We start from the raw sequence: 19,147 nt of genomic DNA on the forward strand, positions 1-19,147 counted from the left end.
AACCTGAAGGTCTATTTTGCAAATAATAATCTAGTTATTTCCTAGAAACTAGGAGAGTTGAGCTTCTACCTTCAGTAGGAGCTAGGAGAGCCGGCTATACTGCATCCTCTACCAACGGCCAGCTTCCAACACTGTGTGGTCTTGAAAGTGTCTTGTAGCTTAAATTGAGTGTGCAAAAACAGACCTCAACAGGTTTTGGCAGTATTTACCCCTAAGTTCAAGAAAGCAATCTTGGCCTAGAATATGTATGGAAAAACTCCTATAGCTGAGTGTACGGCAAAATTGTAATCCATACATTATGTGAATTATTACTTTGTACAGATTAGTTTAGAGTTCTGGAACATTTTAAATACAATAAGAACCACTGACACGAAAGTATAAAATATCAGCCAATACTAGAAACATTCACAAATATTTTAAGTTTCAGAATGTTAGACAGTAAAGATCCTTTTATTGTGTGAGGTTGTGTATATCTCTATGCACACCAGACCTCCTGTTGGGTTCTTGCCAATCCCTCATGGAGAATGGCCCTTCTCTAACGATATTGAAGATGCCAATTATATAGCTTTTATATTGACTTAATTTTTATATATAAATATATATGTAAACGTTACAGACGTGCCGTTTTATAAATGTATTAATGTATGGTAAGTCTGTTCGTCATTTTTTCCAAATGCATTTTCAACAATTTATTTTAGCCCTTGGGATATTCAGCAAAAAATAGTTTTTATAGCCTCTGTGTGTTGTTTATTATTAGAATTGTGTCCTGAGTAGTATTAATACTACTTTACTATAATGGTGGTCTAGCACTCAAGTCAAATGTGACTGTAGGGAATTATCGCATAAGACCTGTTTGCAACCAAAGGGTCCATATTGAATTGCATATGATTGTTGCTGCCTGTTGAAAAAGCCGTCATTACCTCAAATAATGTGATACTATAACTGCTGGAGTTTATGTTTTATAAAAACGCCCTATGATTGCTTAATTCCAAGCTCTCCAAAATTGTCTGGGTAACATAGACAAAATTGTATTTTTGTACACTATGTAGAGAAAAGTGTTTGGACACTGACCGCAAATAGCAAATAGATCAACGAGATTTTATTGAGGTCAGTACTTTGTAGGCCCACCACATTCAGTGATTACTGCACACTCCCTTCTTGGCAATCTGTCCACCATTTCCTGGACAACAGCAGGTGGCATGTTTTGCCATTCTGGTTTAAGTACAGTGACCAACTGTGACACTAAAGAAGGTTGAGTCGGCCTAGAGCGCACCTGTTGCTCCAGTTCGTCCCAGAGGTTCTCAATGTAGTTAAGATCTGGACTGTGAGCTGGCCAGTCCATCCGCTTTACCAAATGTTCTGAATACAAGTCCAGCATCGCCCTGGAAACACGACTAATGCTGGCCATACACGGGATGATTGATCACACGATTTGGGCAGTTTCTACAGGTTGGACAGACCAATCTTATGAAAATAGTTGTATTTTGAGTCTTCTGCTACCCCGATGCGCGTCCCCGCCGTCGTCTAGTTAGATCGCAGGTCAGATGGTTTTGCAGAGAGACCTCAACCTATAGTGTATGATTTGCAGTCTTGTGTGAAGTCTTATGTGAAGTCATTGCATTTTCAAAACAAATCGTCCAGGATCTTAAGAGAATAATTTCAAGGGAAATCGTACAACTCATCTTACCAACTTTTGAATCTCACCGTGTATGGCCACCATAAGAGACCTTTTCAATTTGGGAGCGAAAAGTCAGTGCTGGACTTTTCGCTCCACATCGGAGCTTTTCTGGAGATAAAGTATCAGGCGCGCGCCCACTTAATCCCCATATTCAATTTAAAACTAACGAAAACGGGACCCGGCGAATTAGAATCAGCGAAAAAAACCGGCAATTAATTTTTTCGGTTTTTTTAAGTGGTCACATCAAATTTGGAGTACTTGAAAATGGGTACTAGCATATTTTTAAGTCCCTAAACTTTTTTTTTAAAAATTCTGCAAAAATACACCTGCCGCTAATAGCCTATTGTAGAAAACACCCCCGAACCTATTTGGCTATTTTTAAACACTGTTCCCCATTTTTTTTTTTTATTACCCCAAATTTAAAGTACATTTTTTGGGGGTGTCCCGATTTTTTATATATTTTTTTTAATTTTTGACACTATTCGTTTTAAGGGGTCATTCCCAAGGGTGCAGGCTATTTTTTTAAAGCCTGCACTCCTAAACCCCAATTCTGCACTCTTTTTCGTCACCTATTCACTGGTGAAAAGTTATCCCCATTTTTTTTCAAAGACTTTTCGAACCTGCGAAAAGTCTTTGAAATTGAATAAGGGGATAATTGAAATATGCGAAAATGACGTCATCGGCAATAAATTATCGACAATTTCGACTTTTTCGCAGCCTAATTGAATACCCCCTAAGTGTAATTGTCGTCCTGATAAAAAAAACATTAATTGTTTCCGTAGAACTGCAGGTGCATGGGCCCTCCCCACGAAGTGTTCTTGTCAAAACTGCCACATTAGTGGCCATTTGGAACTCTTCTGCAATGGTATGCATTTCGCTTGCGTGGGGGTGTCCAATCACTTTTGCCTACATAGTGTGCCTTCACTACTATAGGGAGGGAGAAACTGCTGTAATGCATATTTCTTAGCCTATAGATGTATATTGGCACTGTGATCCAGATAAATTAGGATTAGCTTTTAAAAATTTATGCATTTATTTGGCTTTGTTTGTCTCGCTTGTCCCTGATCATTTCACTAACCTGACTATGGAAGCTCCTTAGTTTCTCTTTCCAACCACTGGTCAGATTTCCTTTCCCAGAAGATACATGCTCAGCTGCAGCTGACTGATACCTGTTGTAGATTGAATACTGTAGGACCTACACTTGCATTACCTAAATATACCGGCATTGAACTAATGCATTAACATGTGTTATAGGCACAGACCTCCTTGCAGCATATAAAGAAAAGGTATGTCAGTTGGACAATGGGATTCTCGTGCCAACATGATGCCTTTGATGCAAACTTTTCAGTGCAACGTACCACATCTGTTATAAGCACATGAACCTCCCTGTTATGTATTCATCCCATCTGTGGCACTGCTAGTGTACCACAGTGACTTCTCATGCAAACCGCTCATATTCGTGTTTTGTTTTATACCGCTGTAATAAAGAAAATAAATATATATATTTTAAAAAAAAGTGGTTAATAAGATTGTCTGCAGATATCTTGTTTTTCTATTACTGTCTCTTCATCTTAGGAGGAGGTTACAGTAGACTAAGTGGGAGATGATTAGTGTGTGGATGAGAGTTGGTGGCCACAAGGGAGGGGAGGGGCCTGATTTGGAGCCGCACCCAATGCCGCTGTTCACGTAGTACACAGGGTGTACACACACAGGCGCTTTTGCAATTGAGATGCAAGGTATCATTGGTCATGCAAAGTGATATGTGTTCCGGGGAGTTGGCTTAGCACACGCACGGATATAGTCCGTCATATGGGCATGTTATGGGAGTGTCGTATGCGTGTTGGTGAAAGTGGTTACATACACAGACGCTCAGGACCAGATTAACAATGGGGCGGATGGAGCTACAGCTCCAGGCCTCCACATAAAAATAGGCCCTATGTCATGACAGCATGATGTTGACTGGTCGTCTGCTGTCCACTAGGTCAGCCATAAATCATAAGGAGTAAAATTGTATTTCTAGTTACCTCACAAAATTAAGCTTTTTTGTTTCTTTTACATATTTAGGAAGACATAGGGGTTGATAGTGTAGGGGGTATACACTCCCACATAGCACTGGCCACACCTACACAGTAATGGTCACACCTCCTTTGCTACTAATTATAGCCCCTTGATCATTTTCAGCTCCAGACCCATGTGGCCCTCAATCCGGCCCTGCAGATGCTCATCCGCTTAAAAATATTTTTAGGCTATGCTGTTACATAAATGATTGACAGCGCTTCTTACAGCTTTTTTTTTTTTCTTAGGTTAGCTTTTTTTTGGGGGGGAGCTTCAGGTTTTCCCCTTTTGCTGATTAGAAACAGCAGTCTTCATTTATATTGATTAAAGTACTGATTGTCATTTGTCTCATTCAGGAGGTTTAGCGCTTGACGTTTGTCTGCTCACAAAGGTGGCCATACACAGGTGGAGAAGCTGCCCCTGCCACAGAGCTTAGTGCAAGGTTTCCTTGGTGCATCCAAAGAGTCAGCAATTAGTATTTCAGCCCCTACAGGCGCTGACAGTGGGCATCTCAGTCCTTGCATTTTGGGAAGCATGGGTGTACACCAGGGAAGTCTTTGTAGTGGCATTCGCATAAAGTGGTTGAGGGGCGGCCACATCTCTGTCCACCTGAATGTGGGCATGAAAGAGAGTGAAGGATGACAACCAGACAGAAGCAATGATAAGCAGAAAAAGAGGTGGCAGTGCCCCGGAAGGTCGGAAAATAAGGATTTGGTCTTGGCCATGTTCAGTTTCAGAAAACGCTGTGATGTTGGTTTGGGTGCTTCCTCTTCTCAGAAGTGGAACCAGGCAATCATCAATACGGTGTTGTAGGATGGAGAAACTTTGAGGCTAATAAGACCTATATATTCTCTGCTACAGCTCTACAAACAATAGAGCAATTTTTAACATGCTATAACATGAGCTTTCATGTCAATAACATTTAAGCGCATTTTACATCATGTTAAAACATGTTCTTGTTATACCATATTCTTCCGGTATATAAATATGTATATAAAATGTTTTTCAAATACACTGTACATTCACCTTACTACGGGTCATCTAAAAGGGTAAAACATGTCAGACATACTGTCAGGACTGCGACTATTTCAGTATATAAAGATAGACTACTTTTGCCAAAGTTCCATTGTGGTCATTGGAGGAGCTATCCTGCTTGCTGGCATGCTTCTCATTCAGGGGATAGAGTGTTAAAGTGATCATCTGTTTCCCAGGTGTCAGGTTGTAGGATTTCTAAATTGCTCATTATTTCAAACCTGATTCCATTTGGGTCACATGTTATGAAACTTCCTATGGATCACAGACCTCTAGTATAAAGCCTGTTACTAACTGTGCCTCAGTGTCTGTGCAACGTTGTGTAACACCATGTGTTAAATAATTAACCTTTTCCTTGCAAATACAGGACACATACAATGTATATACAGTATATCTAGTGTAAAGGGTGGGTAATAAAAAACTCAGGTATGCTGAATTGTACAGTTATGGAGGGCTATTTATTGGTATTAATATAAAGGGAATGTACATGGAGCTGTTGTATCTGTGACTAGTGAAGGCAATTCTCCTATATGGTACTCATGGCATCACACGGCCATATAGGTAATTATGGTGCCAAAGTTAGTAAGGATCCTGGAAGGTTCTAGAAATGGCATGCACTAGGTACAGAGGGGAGGGGCTTATGGCAGGCTGAGGGGAAGGCTATAAATAGGAGAGAGCTCGGAGGAGTGGCAGGCTGCAGGAGGTGGTGACCTGGCTTGAAGCACTGTGTCCCTGTCAAAGCTGTTAGTGCAATCATACACACAACCTATCTTATGGCCCTAACTAAATAACACTTCAGCTACTTGAAGGAGGGACTGCTAATTCTGCATAGTTAAGACTATACTAATACTGCAAGTACTTTTAAGCAGGGGAGCACCATAAGAGACCCACAGTCTGGTCTACTATAGTATATGCTGCGGTAAAGCAATAAAGTCACTTGTATTAGGGTAAACTGAAATATCAAGCAATTGACAGCCAGGATAATCCCCATATTTGGAAATTGAGTAAGTACACACCCATATGCAGTATCTTCATGTATGAATGCTATATGTCCCTCAGACTCTGGGTCAGATGTAATTTACAGGGTCAGATGTAATTTACAAAGGGAAACAAGCACTATAGTTTAAGTGAAGAAAACAGCAGTCAATATATGGGAGGATTACCTTCATTTAAGTGATCTTTAAGAAAAAATGGTTTATTTAAAAGCACTGGAGGTGGTTCTTATAACTGAGGAGAATACCTATCTGGTAGTCTATTGAGTACAACTAAACTTTCATACCGTTCAGGAGCATTGGTGCATCAGGAACAGGAATCCTAAAACATCCAGAAAACCATAACCCAGCGAGTGAAATCAGTTTAAGACTACCAGTTGTAGCTACCAAGGGAAAGTACAAACTTTTAGCACAGTTCCCAACTCAGGGATCCAGTTCAGCTTAAAGGATTTTGACTTCTAAAATAACATTGGTTAGTAAGATATTTGCATACCACCGTCAGTTCACCTGTAAAGACTGTCAATATTGGAGGACTGCTCAGACACTATTATACTGTGATAATAAACATTATATTCAGATGAAAAAAGAGTACATTACCAATTAGATATATTTAAGTACAGAATATTAGGTTGTATAGTACCACAGTATACAGGAGTAAGAGGATTGTTAATGTTAATACTGTATTCCTTGTGATATCTCTGTCTTCATATGTTATTATATAGTACATGTAAATAACTACCATTAAGAGTATAAAAAAGAAAAGAGGAAAAAAAAACGTATGATTTGTATGTTATTACTTACCTGTTATTTCTGAAGCCTAGCTGTATCCAAAACGGGTCCTGAAAGAAAAGAAATTGGAAAGAATGTAAGTTGATTACATTGCGAAAAGATAACAAAGACATCTATTGTTTCAATTCACTCCAGTAGCAATTGGATTTTCCCAGGTAGGCCCATACATGTTAAAAATACTTGGCTGGAGGCACTGACTAAAAGAGAAGTTACATGTATTAAATAAACGTTAGAAGGGTTGGTAACTTAGTATCCCCTTAATAGAGAGAAAAGGGGGGTTACATTTTGGAGGCACTACTGAGATCGAATAGTTAAAGAGATCTCCTGTTTACCAGATAGGTAAAATGGCATAGCTTCAAGGGAAAGATGTACTGGAGTGGTGCAAAAAGAAGGAAGTCCCGCCATTGAATTGTTTAGTGTAGACGGGAAACTTGAGTGGCACCCATAGTGCGGAAATAGAGGATGCTTTGGGAAAGTATCATGGGGTGAAAGGGCCCAGAGTCATAGACTGTCAGAAGGGAGATTCTGGGATCATATGCACAGTATTAATAGTCACTCAAGAACCATTAGAGAGGGAGGTAATTCCGTCCATGATTCCCGCTGTTGATGGAGAGGGGAGGCATTGGAAAATTGTCGGCCAACAGTTGATCTAAGAGAAGAGGTAGTAGGTGATTTCCCCACTTCGACTAGTCAAGCTACGGATAGTGAAGAGGTGAACCCTACAGGACTTGATAATGATCAAAATCAAAGTGCAGTTTTCCTCACAGGAATGGACAGAATAGTAGGGGAACTTGGAAAAATTCATCACGAAGGGGGATACCGAAGGCTGCGGATATTTTCCGGAACCCATCCAGTTCCAGTGGGGGAAGACAGCTACGAATTATGGCAGGAAAATGTCATGCAATTGTCAGAAGAGTGGCACTTCCCCGATTCTGTGAATAAACAACATCTGGTTGAGAGTTTGAGGGGCCCAGCATCTGAGGTGATACAAGCTGCGCGAAGAGATGACCCTAATGTTGAATTCAAAGACTACATGGTTGCATTGGATCTCAAGTTTAGCACTTTGGAAAATGCTGAAGATCTCATATACCGATTTCGTCATACCTACCAAGACCAAGGGGAGAGGCTTGCTGTCTATATACGCCGATTAGACAAACTGTTACATCAAATAGTGGATAAAGGGGGATTCACTTGAGAAGAAGTAAATGAGAAACAGATGCAGCAACTTCTAGAGGGGGCCCTTACATCAGACCCAATTGCACAGAGGCTGCGATACACCACTGCTAGCAGACAACCCCCCTCTTTCAAGCAGCTGATGGGGGAGGTCCGACAAGAGGAGGCATTAGTAGAGGCTCGTGAGAAGAGTATTAAGAGAGTTAGAATGGCAATATCAAAGCTAGACGAAGGGCAAACTCCCATAGAAGAACTTGCAGAAGAAATAAAAAGTCTGAAAGGGACAGTTGAACAACTTGTTTTACAACATGCTGAAGAAAAGAAGAAGAGAGATTTGCCTCAAGATTTAGTAAGGGGCCGAGGAGAAGAGCGAAGAGAGACTTTATATAGGCAACAGCGGTGTTTCAGATGTGGGAAGCGTGGACATAGGGCTTTTGAGTGTGATCTGAGGTGGAATAATTATGATGATCAAAGCTCACCGAGATTTGGCCGAGGCAGAGGAGAGAGGCCCTTGGGAAATGCCAGAGGGAGGTCAGTGAACCCCGCATCGGCACCCTAGAAGCTTCACAGGAAGTAATGGGGAGTTACCGTGGACATAACTGTATACCAGATGGACTTATGGGACCGGCTCCACTGATCCTGGCATTTGTAAATAACTATCCCTGCACTGCCCTTTTAGACAGTGCATCCCAGGTGTCCATCATCTTTGAAGGGTGGTACCAGAGGCACTTGGCAGACATACCAATTTTGCCTTTGTCTGGTGATATGGGGTCTTAGCGACCACAGTTATCCCTATTTGGGATATATCCCCATAATGCTGAGATTCCCATCGGAAGTGGCAGGTGTGAGCGGTGAAATAGCCGCCATGGCCCTAGTTTGTCCCGAGGCACTGGGAGAAGAATGTGATGTCGCTATTGTTGTTGGGACTAATGCCAACTTGTTCAAGACTCTGGCTCAGTGGTGCCGCAAAGCTGGGGGAGAGAGATACCCCACTTCTCTAAAGATACATCCAAATTGTCTAAAGATATATCAGGCATTAGAGAAGGAGAAGGGTTTAGATCCAGTTGAATGGACCCCTGGAAGTTTCGAAATTTGTTTTCCTGGGAGCGACATAGACACTGAGGCTAAGGACCAGTTAATAAAGGAACTTGTACCTCGAGGTTCGGTTTTCTCTCAACACGAATGGGATCTCGGTCTGGCTACCGAAGTGGAACATCGCATACGCTTGACCAATGAAATTCCATTTAGAGAGAGATCACGGAGATTGCACCCGCTAACTTCGAAGACTTGCGACTACATCTTAAAATGCTACTAGACAGCGACATCATCAAAGAGTTCCAATAGTCCTTATGCGTCCCCTATAGTGGTTGCTCGGAAGAAGAATGGGGGGATTTGCATGTGTGTGGACTACCGGACCTTAAATAAATGTACTATACCAGACCAGTACACTGTGCCAAGAGTTGACAAGGCCCTGGATTGTTTAAATGGGAGCCAATGGATCTATGTTTTAGATCTGTGGAGTGGGTTCTACCAGACGGCTTTCACTTGCCCATTAGGGTTCTTTGAATTTCTACATATGTCTCAAGGTGTGAATGGAGCCCCTGCCACTTTACAAAGGAGCATGGAGAAGGCAGTAGGAGACATGAATCTCCGGGAAGTGGTGGTGTATTTAGATGATATAGTAGTGTTTGCCAAAACTCTGGAAGAACATAATTGTCGTCTATTGAAGGTCCTGGACCGATTGATGGAGCGTGGGTTTAAACTTTCCTTGGAGAAGTGCAGGTTATGTCAGCAGTCAGTGAAGTACATTGGACACATCGTCAGCCAGAACGGAATCGAAGCTGATCCTGCCAAAATTGAGGCAGTGAAAGAGTGGCCCAGACCCCGGAGATTGAAAGAGCTATGCTCTTTTTTGGGGTTCTGTGGTTACTACAGATGGTTCGTACCACAGTTCTCCAAAATTGCAAAGCCGCTTACAAATTTGATAAAAGGTTACCCCTCTCCAAAAAAAGGGGTAAGGACCAGGCCTAAAGATGGTAAAGAATCCTTCTTCCGTGTAAATGAAGAATTTGGGGCCCGGTGGACCAGACAGTGTGAATGTGCATTTAGAAGTTTGAAAGAGGTGTTGACCAATACTCCAGTGTTAGCATATGCTGATCCATCGAAGCCATATGTTCTACACATTGATGCTTCCTTCGATGGGCTGGGAGGAGTTCTTTATCAGAGCCATGGTGACCATCTGCGTCCAGTGTTTTACATCAGTAGAGGGCTTACTTCCAGCGAAAAGAACTATCCGGTGCACAAGCTAGAATTCCTAGCTTTAAAGTGGACAATTGTAGATAAACTACATGACTACTTGTACGGTGGACCTTTGAAGTGCACACCGATAACAACCCGCTGACCTACATCCAGACGACAGCCAAGCTGGATGCTACTGGGCATCGGTGGCTTGCTGCTCTATCCATCTACAACTTTCATCTAAAATACCGGTCTGGAGTCAGCAATGTTGATGCAGACGCTCTTTCCCAGATCATTCATGATCCCATGAAGATTGAGGAAGAGGAATGGGTAGAAGTATCAGCCCTTGAAGTTAAAGGAATGTGTCACCGAACCTCTTCGTGGAACCACCTGGCTGGAGAATATGTGACCTCTCTGGGAGCCACAGGAAGTGCCTTTCCTTTGGCTTTTTGTTGGCTGTCCCAATTAGAGCTGGGAGAACTATAGAAAGTATCACGAAGTGAACTAGCATTTGCTCAAAAAGAAGATCCTCACATTAGAGAAGTTTTCAAAGCTGTGGAAGATGGGAGTGGAAGTCCGTTGTCAGGTAAAAGCTCTGTTAAAACCTGACTTCTTTACAAGCAGTATAAACGGCTGTGTATAAAAACTGGGATTCTGTACCGAAAGACAACAACCAAGGACGGTAGGGTTAGATGGCAAATGATCTTACCTGAAAAGTTCTGTTCTACCATTTCCGATCCCAGCACGCTGATCATGCCCATTTTGGTTTCGACAAAACCTTTGAGTTAATCTCGGACCGATTTTATTGGCCAGGGATGGCAGAGGATATAGACCAACATTGCAAGACTTGTGGAAACTGCGTTAAGGAAGACTTTACCCACTAGAAATGCTCCTCTGAAGAACATACATACAACTGGGCCAATGGAACTGGTGTGTGTGGACTTTCTGAGCATTGATTCAGAGGGAGGAAGGAAACAAAATATCCTGGTGGTCACTGACCATTTTACCCAATACTCTCAGGCTTTCCTGACTCGAGATCAGAAGGCTATTACTGTGACGAAGACCTTGTGGGAGCGTTTTTTTTGCCATTATGGTATGCCCGCCCGATTGCATTCAGACCAAGGGCGAGATTTCAAGGGTAGATTGATTCAGGAATTGTGTGCCACCTGTGGCATAAAAAAGTCTTGAACCACCCCATATCATCCGCAAGGAGATCCCCAGCCCGAAAGGTTTAACCATACCCTTCTTAACATGCTGGGCACCCTGTATCCTAGATGTAAATCTTAGTGGAGTCGGTACATTTGTAGTTTGGTCCATGCGTACAACTGTACAAAAAATGAGTCCACGGGATACTCCCCTTACTTTCTGATGTTTGGCAGAGAGGCTCGACTACCCATCGATATCTGCATAGGACTGACATTAATAGATACTAGTCCAATTCCACATTCTAGATACGTAGAGCAGCTAAGAAATGTTTTACAGACTGCTTATCAACTGGCAAAGGAGACCGCTGAATGTTTAGGACAAAAGAATAAGGTCTGATATGATGTGGGTGTGCGCAAACACATACTACATCCAGGAGACAAGGTTTTTGTACGAAATTTAGGGCCTTAACAACGATATAAGTTGAGTAACAGATGGAAATCAGAACTCTATGAAGTGATAGAACAGCTTCCTGGCATCCCCTCCTACAAAGTCAAACCCGATGGAACCTCCAGTCCCATCAAAATTTACCATCGGCAGCACCTGCTTCATTTAGGAAGAGAGATCAGGATACCTCCTGGGTCTCAGACTGAAGAAGGACCAAAAGGTGTATTCCCAGAAAAGTCAAAAGGAAAACTGCCAGTGGAAGAACAATGTAGAGGAGACTATATAGCTGAAGAATTTGGTGAGGGTTGCTACTTCCGAGAAAGTCTGACTTTGAGTCAAGAGAATAAACATCAAGAGATCGAGACGGTAGAGCCCACTATCTTTTCTATGGATGAATCTAGTATGTCTCCAGACCCATTGAAGCTAGGGTCACCAAAACAGTCTTTTACTCAGAGAAATAGCTATGGAAATGGTGAACTAATAGATATCGATTTAGAATCATCTACTAGCAAAAGGGAAGGGCAATATGAGGTTAATACAGAGAGAAGGGCTCACTTGAGAAGAAATGCTCAACCTCCCACTATATTCACTTATGACCAATTGGGAAAACCCTCTGACCAACTACGTTTAATCCACCCTAGTATAGTATACACTTGACCATATTTTGGGTGGGACTTTGAAAGACAGAAGTTGGGGGAGGATTTAAGATGATAGCGTATTTCACATTCCAACTATGTAGATTGGTGTCCAGCCAAAAGGTATTTTCAATAGCTTTTGTCCCTCCACCAGGGGGAGAATGTAACACCCTGTGTTAAATAATTAACATTTTCCTTGCAAATACAGGACACACACAATGTCTATACAGTATATCTAGTGTAAACGGTGGGTAATAAAAAACTCAGGTATGCTGAATTGAAATGTACAGTTATGGAGGGCTATTTATTGGTATTAATTTAAAGGGAATGTACATGGAGCTGTTGTATCTGTGACTAGTGAAGGCAATTCTCCTATATGGTTACTCATGACATCACATGGCCATATAGGTAATTATGGTGCCAAAGTTAGTAAGGATCCTGGAAGGTTCTAGAAATGGCATGCACTAGGTACAGAGGATCAGCTGGGGAAGGAGGCGGTCTGTGTGACAGGATTTGCTCCACAGCAATCGGAGAAGTGGCAGGCTGCAGGAGGTGGTGAGCTGGCTTGAAGCACTGTGTCCCTGTCAAAGCTGTTAGTGCAATCATACACACCACCTATCTTATGGCCCTAACTAAATAACACTTCAGCTACTTGAAGGAGGGACTGCTGATTCTGCATAGTTAAGACTATACTAATACTGCAAGTACTTTTAAGCAGGGGAGCACCATAAGAGTCCTAAAGTCTGGTCTACTATAGTACATGCTGCGGTAAAGCAATAAAGTCACTTGTATTAGGGTAAACTGAAATATCAAGCAACTGACAGCCAGGATAATCCCCATATTTGGAAATTGAGTCAGTACACACCCATCTTCATGTATGAATGCTATATGTCCCTCAGACTTTTGGGTCAGATATAATTTACAGGGTCAGATGTAATTTACAAAGGGAAACAAGAACTATAGTTTAAGTGAAGAGAACACAGAGCAGTCAACATATGGGAGGATTGCCTTCATTTAAGTGATCTTTAAGAAAAAACGGTTTATTTAAAAGCACTTGAGGTGGTTCTTATAACTGAGGAGAATACCTATCTGGTAGTCTATTGACTACAACTAAACTTTCATACCGTTCAGGAGCATTGGTGCATCAGGAACAGGAATCCTAAAACATCCAGAAAACCATAACCCAGCGAGTGAAATCAGTTTAAGACTACCAGTTGTAGCTACCAAGGGAAAGTACAAACTTTTAGCACAGTTCCCAACTCAGGGATCCAGTTCAGCTTAAAGGATTTTGACTTCTAAAATAACATTGGTTAGTAAGATATTTGCATACCACCGTCAGTTCACCTGCAAAGACTGTCAATATTGGAGGACTGCTCAGACACTATTATACTGTGATAATAAATATTATATTCAGATGAAAAAAGAGTACATTACCAATTAGATATATTTAAGTACAGAATATTAGGTTGTATAGTACCACAGTATACAGGAGTAAGAGGATTGTTAATGTTAATACTGTATTCCTTGTGATATCTCTGTCTTCATATGTTATTATATAGTACATGTAAATAACTACCATTAAGAGTATAAAAAAGAAAAGAGGAAAAAAAAACGTATGATTTGTATGTTATTACTTACCTGTTATTTCTGAAGCCTAGCTGTATCCAAAACGGGTCCTGAAAGAAAAGAAATTGGAAAGAACGTAAGTTAATTACATTGCGAAAAGATAACAAAGACATCTATTGTTTCAATTCACTCCAGTAGCAATTGGGTTTTCCCAGGTAGGCCCATACATGTTAAAAATACTTGGGTGGAGGCACTGACTAAAAGAGAAGTTACATGTATTAAATAAATGTTAGAAGGGTTGGTAACTTAGTATCCCCTTAATAGAGAGAAAAGGGGGCTTACAGTTGCTTTCAGGTCTTTTCTTGGACTCCTGCCAGATCCCCGCTGTGCCTGTGGATTGCTGTGGACTTTGTTATATTCTAGATGAACTTCTGATGCCAGTTATCCCCTGCACTACAGTGCCCAGCATTCCTATTGTCTAAATATTGCTTTTGCTCCATCATTGTGCTTTCATCATTTTGCTGCACTTTACCTGTTGTCTTTTCGTTCCTGTGGATATTGAACTCATCCTTGTTACAGTTGTCAACTGCACTGTTACAGTGTCATCTCCGCATCACAGGGCTCAACCCCGCTCCGTACTCTAGCCACACCACAGGGCTCAACCCTGCTACAATCTTCTCCGCATCACGGAGCTCAACCCACTCTGAACCCTAGCCACACTACAGGGCCCAACCCTGCTACAATCTTCTCCACATCACGGGGCTCAACCCTGCTACAATCTTCTCCACATCACGGGGCTCAACCCTGCTGCAATCTTCTTCGCATCCCAGTGCTCAACCCCACTACAATCTTCTCTGCATCATGTGGCTCAACACCGCTACAATCCTCTCTGCATCACGGGCTCAACCGTGCTCCGAGCTGTAGCCACGCTGCAGGGCTCAACCCTGTCCTGGAATTTCAATGTCTTACAAGGCTTAAACCTGCTCCGACTTCACTACTCTACAAGGCTCTCACTGCACCGCAAGGCACGGCCCTGTCCCGGAACTATACTATTCTGCAGGGTCCGCTCTGCTCCAGATTTCCATTACTACAGAGTTCTACCCTGGCAAAAGGTCCTTAATGTCATCCTGAGGTGTTAGCCTCATTCTGGACTCGGGGTTCCGTACCATGTTAGTTCTTATATGCTAAAGACTGCTTATATATATTTGGGGATTCTCTCCTTTACATATTATTGCATATGTGAACCTCTGTGCTGTTTGAGACTTTATTTAAGACCTTGCTGTTTATAATTCTTATGTGAATACATTCTATTTTACTTTTATCCTGTGCTATTGAGTTTCATGGAAAGGTCATTCCTATGGCCACCCCAGTTTATTGTGCCTAGTAGGCCTGCCTCCCTCCAGGAGTCCCAAGTGTCGGCAGCCGACACACATACACTTTGGTCCTTCAGAAAGAACTTCAGAAAGATCTGCCTGATCTTCTAAATCTAAATAAACTGTAGAGATCTCTGCATAAGACATGACGTATATGACTGGATTTGGAATTCCCCACTTATCTGCCAGGATACTGTGGCTGACCTAGTTCTCAATAGTGCCCGTTCACTGGGTAGCAGCTCAATCAGCCTGGCATTTGATTTGTGACCCAGAATATAGTTGGCTGCAGGATAATGGGGGAACTTCCTGACTCTGGCCCTGATTCAGAGCCGGACGCTCTGACAGAGCGCTTGCTCTGAATCAGGGCCGTCCTTCTTAATTTTAGAGCGGCCTCCTGGCCGCTCGTATAGCTGTGGGTGACCACCCACAGCTATAGCGAGCGGCCAGGAAGATGGTCGCGATGGTCAAGACCATCGCGAACTTCGGGCTTTTGACGAGACCCTTGTGGTAGGGTCTCGTTGCCGCAAGCCCTGGAGTGCTTTTGGCTCTATCAGAGCCAAAAGCACTCCCAGTGACATCACTTGTGATGTCAGTTGTGCCGGCCCCAGACGGTAGGCGTTCCCATGGGAATGCCTCCATCTGGCCAGCCACGCCCCCGGCACGCCCACCAAAGGGGGCGTGCTTTCACCTCGCAAGCAGGTCGATGGCGGTCCAGTGCGCATGCGCACGATGGAGCAGGCTCCGTCGTGTGCATGCACGAGACCCGGATAGCAATGGGCAAACCGTCACTCCGGGGCTCATACCAAAGGGGGTGTGCTGTCGATGTTGAGTGACAGCACGCCCCCTTTGGTGGGCGGGCCGGGGACATGGCTGCCCATACGGAGGCATTCCCATTAGCATGCCTACTGTCTGGGGACGGCCCCACTGACATCACAAGTGATGTCACTGCGAGTGCTTTTGGCGCTGTTAGAGTCAAAAGCACTCTTGGGCTTGCGGCAAAGAGACCCCACCGCAAGGTTCTCGTCGCAAGCCCGATGGTCACGATGGTGTTGACCATCGCGACCATCTTCCTGGCCGCTCGCTATAGCTGTGGGTGGTCACCCACAGCTATGCAAGCGGCCAGGAGGCCATTCTAAAAAAACAGAAGGCCGGCCCTGATTCAGAGCGAGCGCTCTGTCAGAGCGTCCAGCTCTGAATCAGGCCCTCAGCCCCCAGGACCTGTTTGAAAAAAAAAAAGTCAAATACCTCAGTGTTTGGACCTATAAAGTTAATGCTAAGAATCAAATCTACAGAATGCTCTGCCTCGGTCCGAGTTATCATTTGGAAACCAACAAGCTCACCGCTTGGACAAACACTAGAGTTCTGCATTGTGTGTTCAAGATTTTTTTTTCTATTTCTAAGTAGGTTATAGTGGGTAAATTTACTAAAGTGAGAGGTTTTAGAAGTGAGTTTTAGAAGAGATGTTGTCCATAGCAACCAATCAGATTCTACTTAACATTTAACTAGCACCTTCTAGAAGATAATAGCTAGAATCTGATTGGTTGCTATGGGCAACATCTCTTCTAAAACTCACTTCTAAAAACTCTCACTTTAGTAAATTTACCCCTAGATGTTACTGCCTACAGGCAGTAACATCTACAGTAGGGGTACATTTACTAAAGTGAGAGTTTTAGGAGCAGGCCTAGCGAGAGGGGGGACACTTGTACAGGGCCCCGAGATTCTGAGGGGCCCCAAACCCTCAGGAATTTTGAGAACCCAGATCATGTGTTTACCTTGCTTCTGCAGACAGCTACCTGCACAGCCCGGCAGTCACGATCATTGCGGCTAGTCCCGGGCTCCGGGCAAACACAGGAAGGCCGGACCGCACAGCGTGCATGATGTCATGACATCACGTGGCTGAATCAGACCAAGGAGCCACCATAGAAGATAGAAAAATGCAGGCAAGCGCAGCAAGTAAGTGTTGGTAGAAGCCGGGCTGGGCTAGAGAGTGTCACAGGTCGGGTAGTGGGGAGCTATAGATGAAAGGGGAGACATACATGGGCTGGGGGAGATGTGATGGGCTGGGGAAGAGGGGGACATGTGCCAGGGGCTGGGGAAGAAGAGGGGGACATGTGCCAGGGGCTGGGGCTGTGTGTGACGGATTGGGGAAGAGGGGTGTGTGACACGGGCTGAGGAAGAGGGGGTCATGTGCCAGGGTCTGGGGAAAAAGGGGGGACATGATGGGCTGAGGGAGAGGGGGGACATGTGCTTTTGGCTGGGGAAGAGGGGGACATGTGCCAGGGGCTGGGGCTGTGTGTGACACAGGGGCTGAGGAAGAGGGGTGTGTGACACAGGGCTGAAAAAGAGGGGGTCATGTGCCAGGGGCTGGGGAAAAAGGGGGACATGTGATGGGCTGAAGGAGAGGGGGACATGTGCCATTGGCTGGGAAAGAGGGGGACATGTGCCAGGGGCTGGGGAAGAGCGGGACAAGTGCCAGGGGCTGGGGCTGTGTGTGGCTGTCTGGGGAAGAGGAGTGTGTGATACGGGCTGGAGAAGAGGGGTGTGTGACACAGGGGATGGGGTACAGGGGGGACATGTGACATGGGCTGGGGAAGAAGAGGGGGACATGTGCCAGAGGCTGAGGAAGAGGGGGTCATGTGCCAGGGACTGGGGAAAAAGGGTGGACATGTGATGGGCTGAGGGAGAGGGGGACATGTGCCAGGGGCTTGGAAAGAGGGGGACATGTGCCAGGGGCTGGGGAAAAGGGGACATGTGCCAGGGGCTGGGGAAGAGAGGGACAAGTGCCAGGGGCTGGGGTTGTATGTGACGGACTGGGAAAGAGGGGTGTGTGAGACGGGCTGGGGAAGAGGGGTGTGTGAGACAGGGGATGGGGAAGAGGGGTGTGTGACACAGGCTGGGATAGAGGGGGACATGTGACATGGGCTGGGTAAGAAGAGGGGGACATGTGCCAGGGACTGGGGAAGAAGAGGGGGACATGTGCCAGGGGCTGGGGCTGTGTGTGACGAACTGGGGAAGAGGGGTGTGTGACACAGGCTGAGGAAGAGGGGGTCATGTGCCAGGGGCTGGGGAAAAAGGGGGACATGTGATGGGCTGAGGGAGAGGAGGACATGTACCATTGGCTGGGGAAGAGGGGGACATGTGCCAGGGGCTGGAGAAGAGGGGGACATGTGCCAGAGGCTGGGGCTGTGTTTGACACAGTGGCTGGGGAAGAGGGGTGTGTGACACAGGGGCTGGGGAAGAGGGGTGTGTGACACAGGGGCTGGGGAAGAGGGGGACATGTGACATGTGGGGGACATGTGACATGTGTGTGTCACAGGGGCTGTATGTGATGCAGGCTGGAGAAGAGGGGTGTGTGACATGGGCTGAGGAAGAGGGGGACATGTGACATGGGCTGGGTAAGAGGGGGACATGTGCCATTGGCTGGGGAAGAGGGGGACATGTGCCAGGGGCTGGAGAAGAGGGGGACATGTGCCAGAGGCTGGGGCTGTGTTTGACACAGTGGCTGGGGAAGAGGGGTGTGTGACACAGGGGCTGGGGAAGAGGGGTGTGTGACACAGGGGCTGGGGAAGAGGGGGACATGTGACATGTGGGGGACATGTGACATGTGTGTGTCACAGGGGCTGTATGCGACGCAGGCTGGAGAAGAGGGGTGTGTGACATGGGCTGAGGAAGAGGGGGACATGTGACATGGGCTGGGTAAGAGGGGCACATGTGCCAGGGGCTGGGGAAAAGGGGGACATGTGCCAAGGACTGGGGTAGAGGGGGACATGTGCCAGGGGCTGGGGAAAAATAAGAGATATGGTAAGAACTTATCCTCATTATCTCTATTTCTACGAGGTCCATATGATCCACAGGGTAACCTTGGGGGTTTAGGTGATGCTGAGTCTTTAGGGCACCTTACGCCGTAAATTTCCCCTATACCCCACCCCCAGGCTGGGGGCTCCTCAGTTACGTAACAAGCGATTAGCCAAAGGTGGAGAAAAGAGGGAAGGAAGTCTGGAACACTCACATTCTCACACAGAAGGA

General features: G+C 44.8%; 1 protein-coding gene across 1 annotated transcript; it reads left to right on the forward strand.

Annotated features, from left to right (window-relative positions):
- Positions 1-7,315: 7,315 nt before the first annotated feature.
- On the forward strand, positions 7,316-7,741 carry LOC148431112 (paraneoplastic antigen Ma1 homolog). The gene has a single exon (XM_088466331.1). It carries the CDS (start codon positions 7,316-7,318, stop codon positions 7,739-7,741), a length of 426 nt encoding a protein of 141 aa, XP_088322457.1.
- Positions 7,742-19,147: the final 11,406 nt, after the last annotated feature.

This window comes from Taudactylus pleione, unplaced genomic scaffold (genome assembly GCF_031769625.1).
Source record: "Taudactylus pleione unplaced genomic scaffold, aTauple2 ptg002847l, whole genome shotgun sequence".
Classification (NCBI taxonomy): domain Eukaryota; kingdom Metazoa; phylum Chordata; class Amphibia; order Anura; family Myobatrachidae; genus Taudactylus; species Taudactylus pleione.

Coding starts and splice junctions, on each gene's coding strand:
- LOC148431112 (XM_088466331.1), top strand. CDS start 7,316: ATGGACAGAATAGTAGGGGAACTTGGAAAAATTCATCACGAAGGGGGA.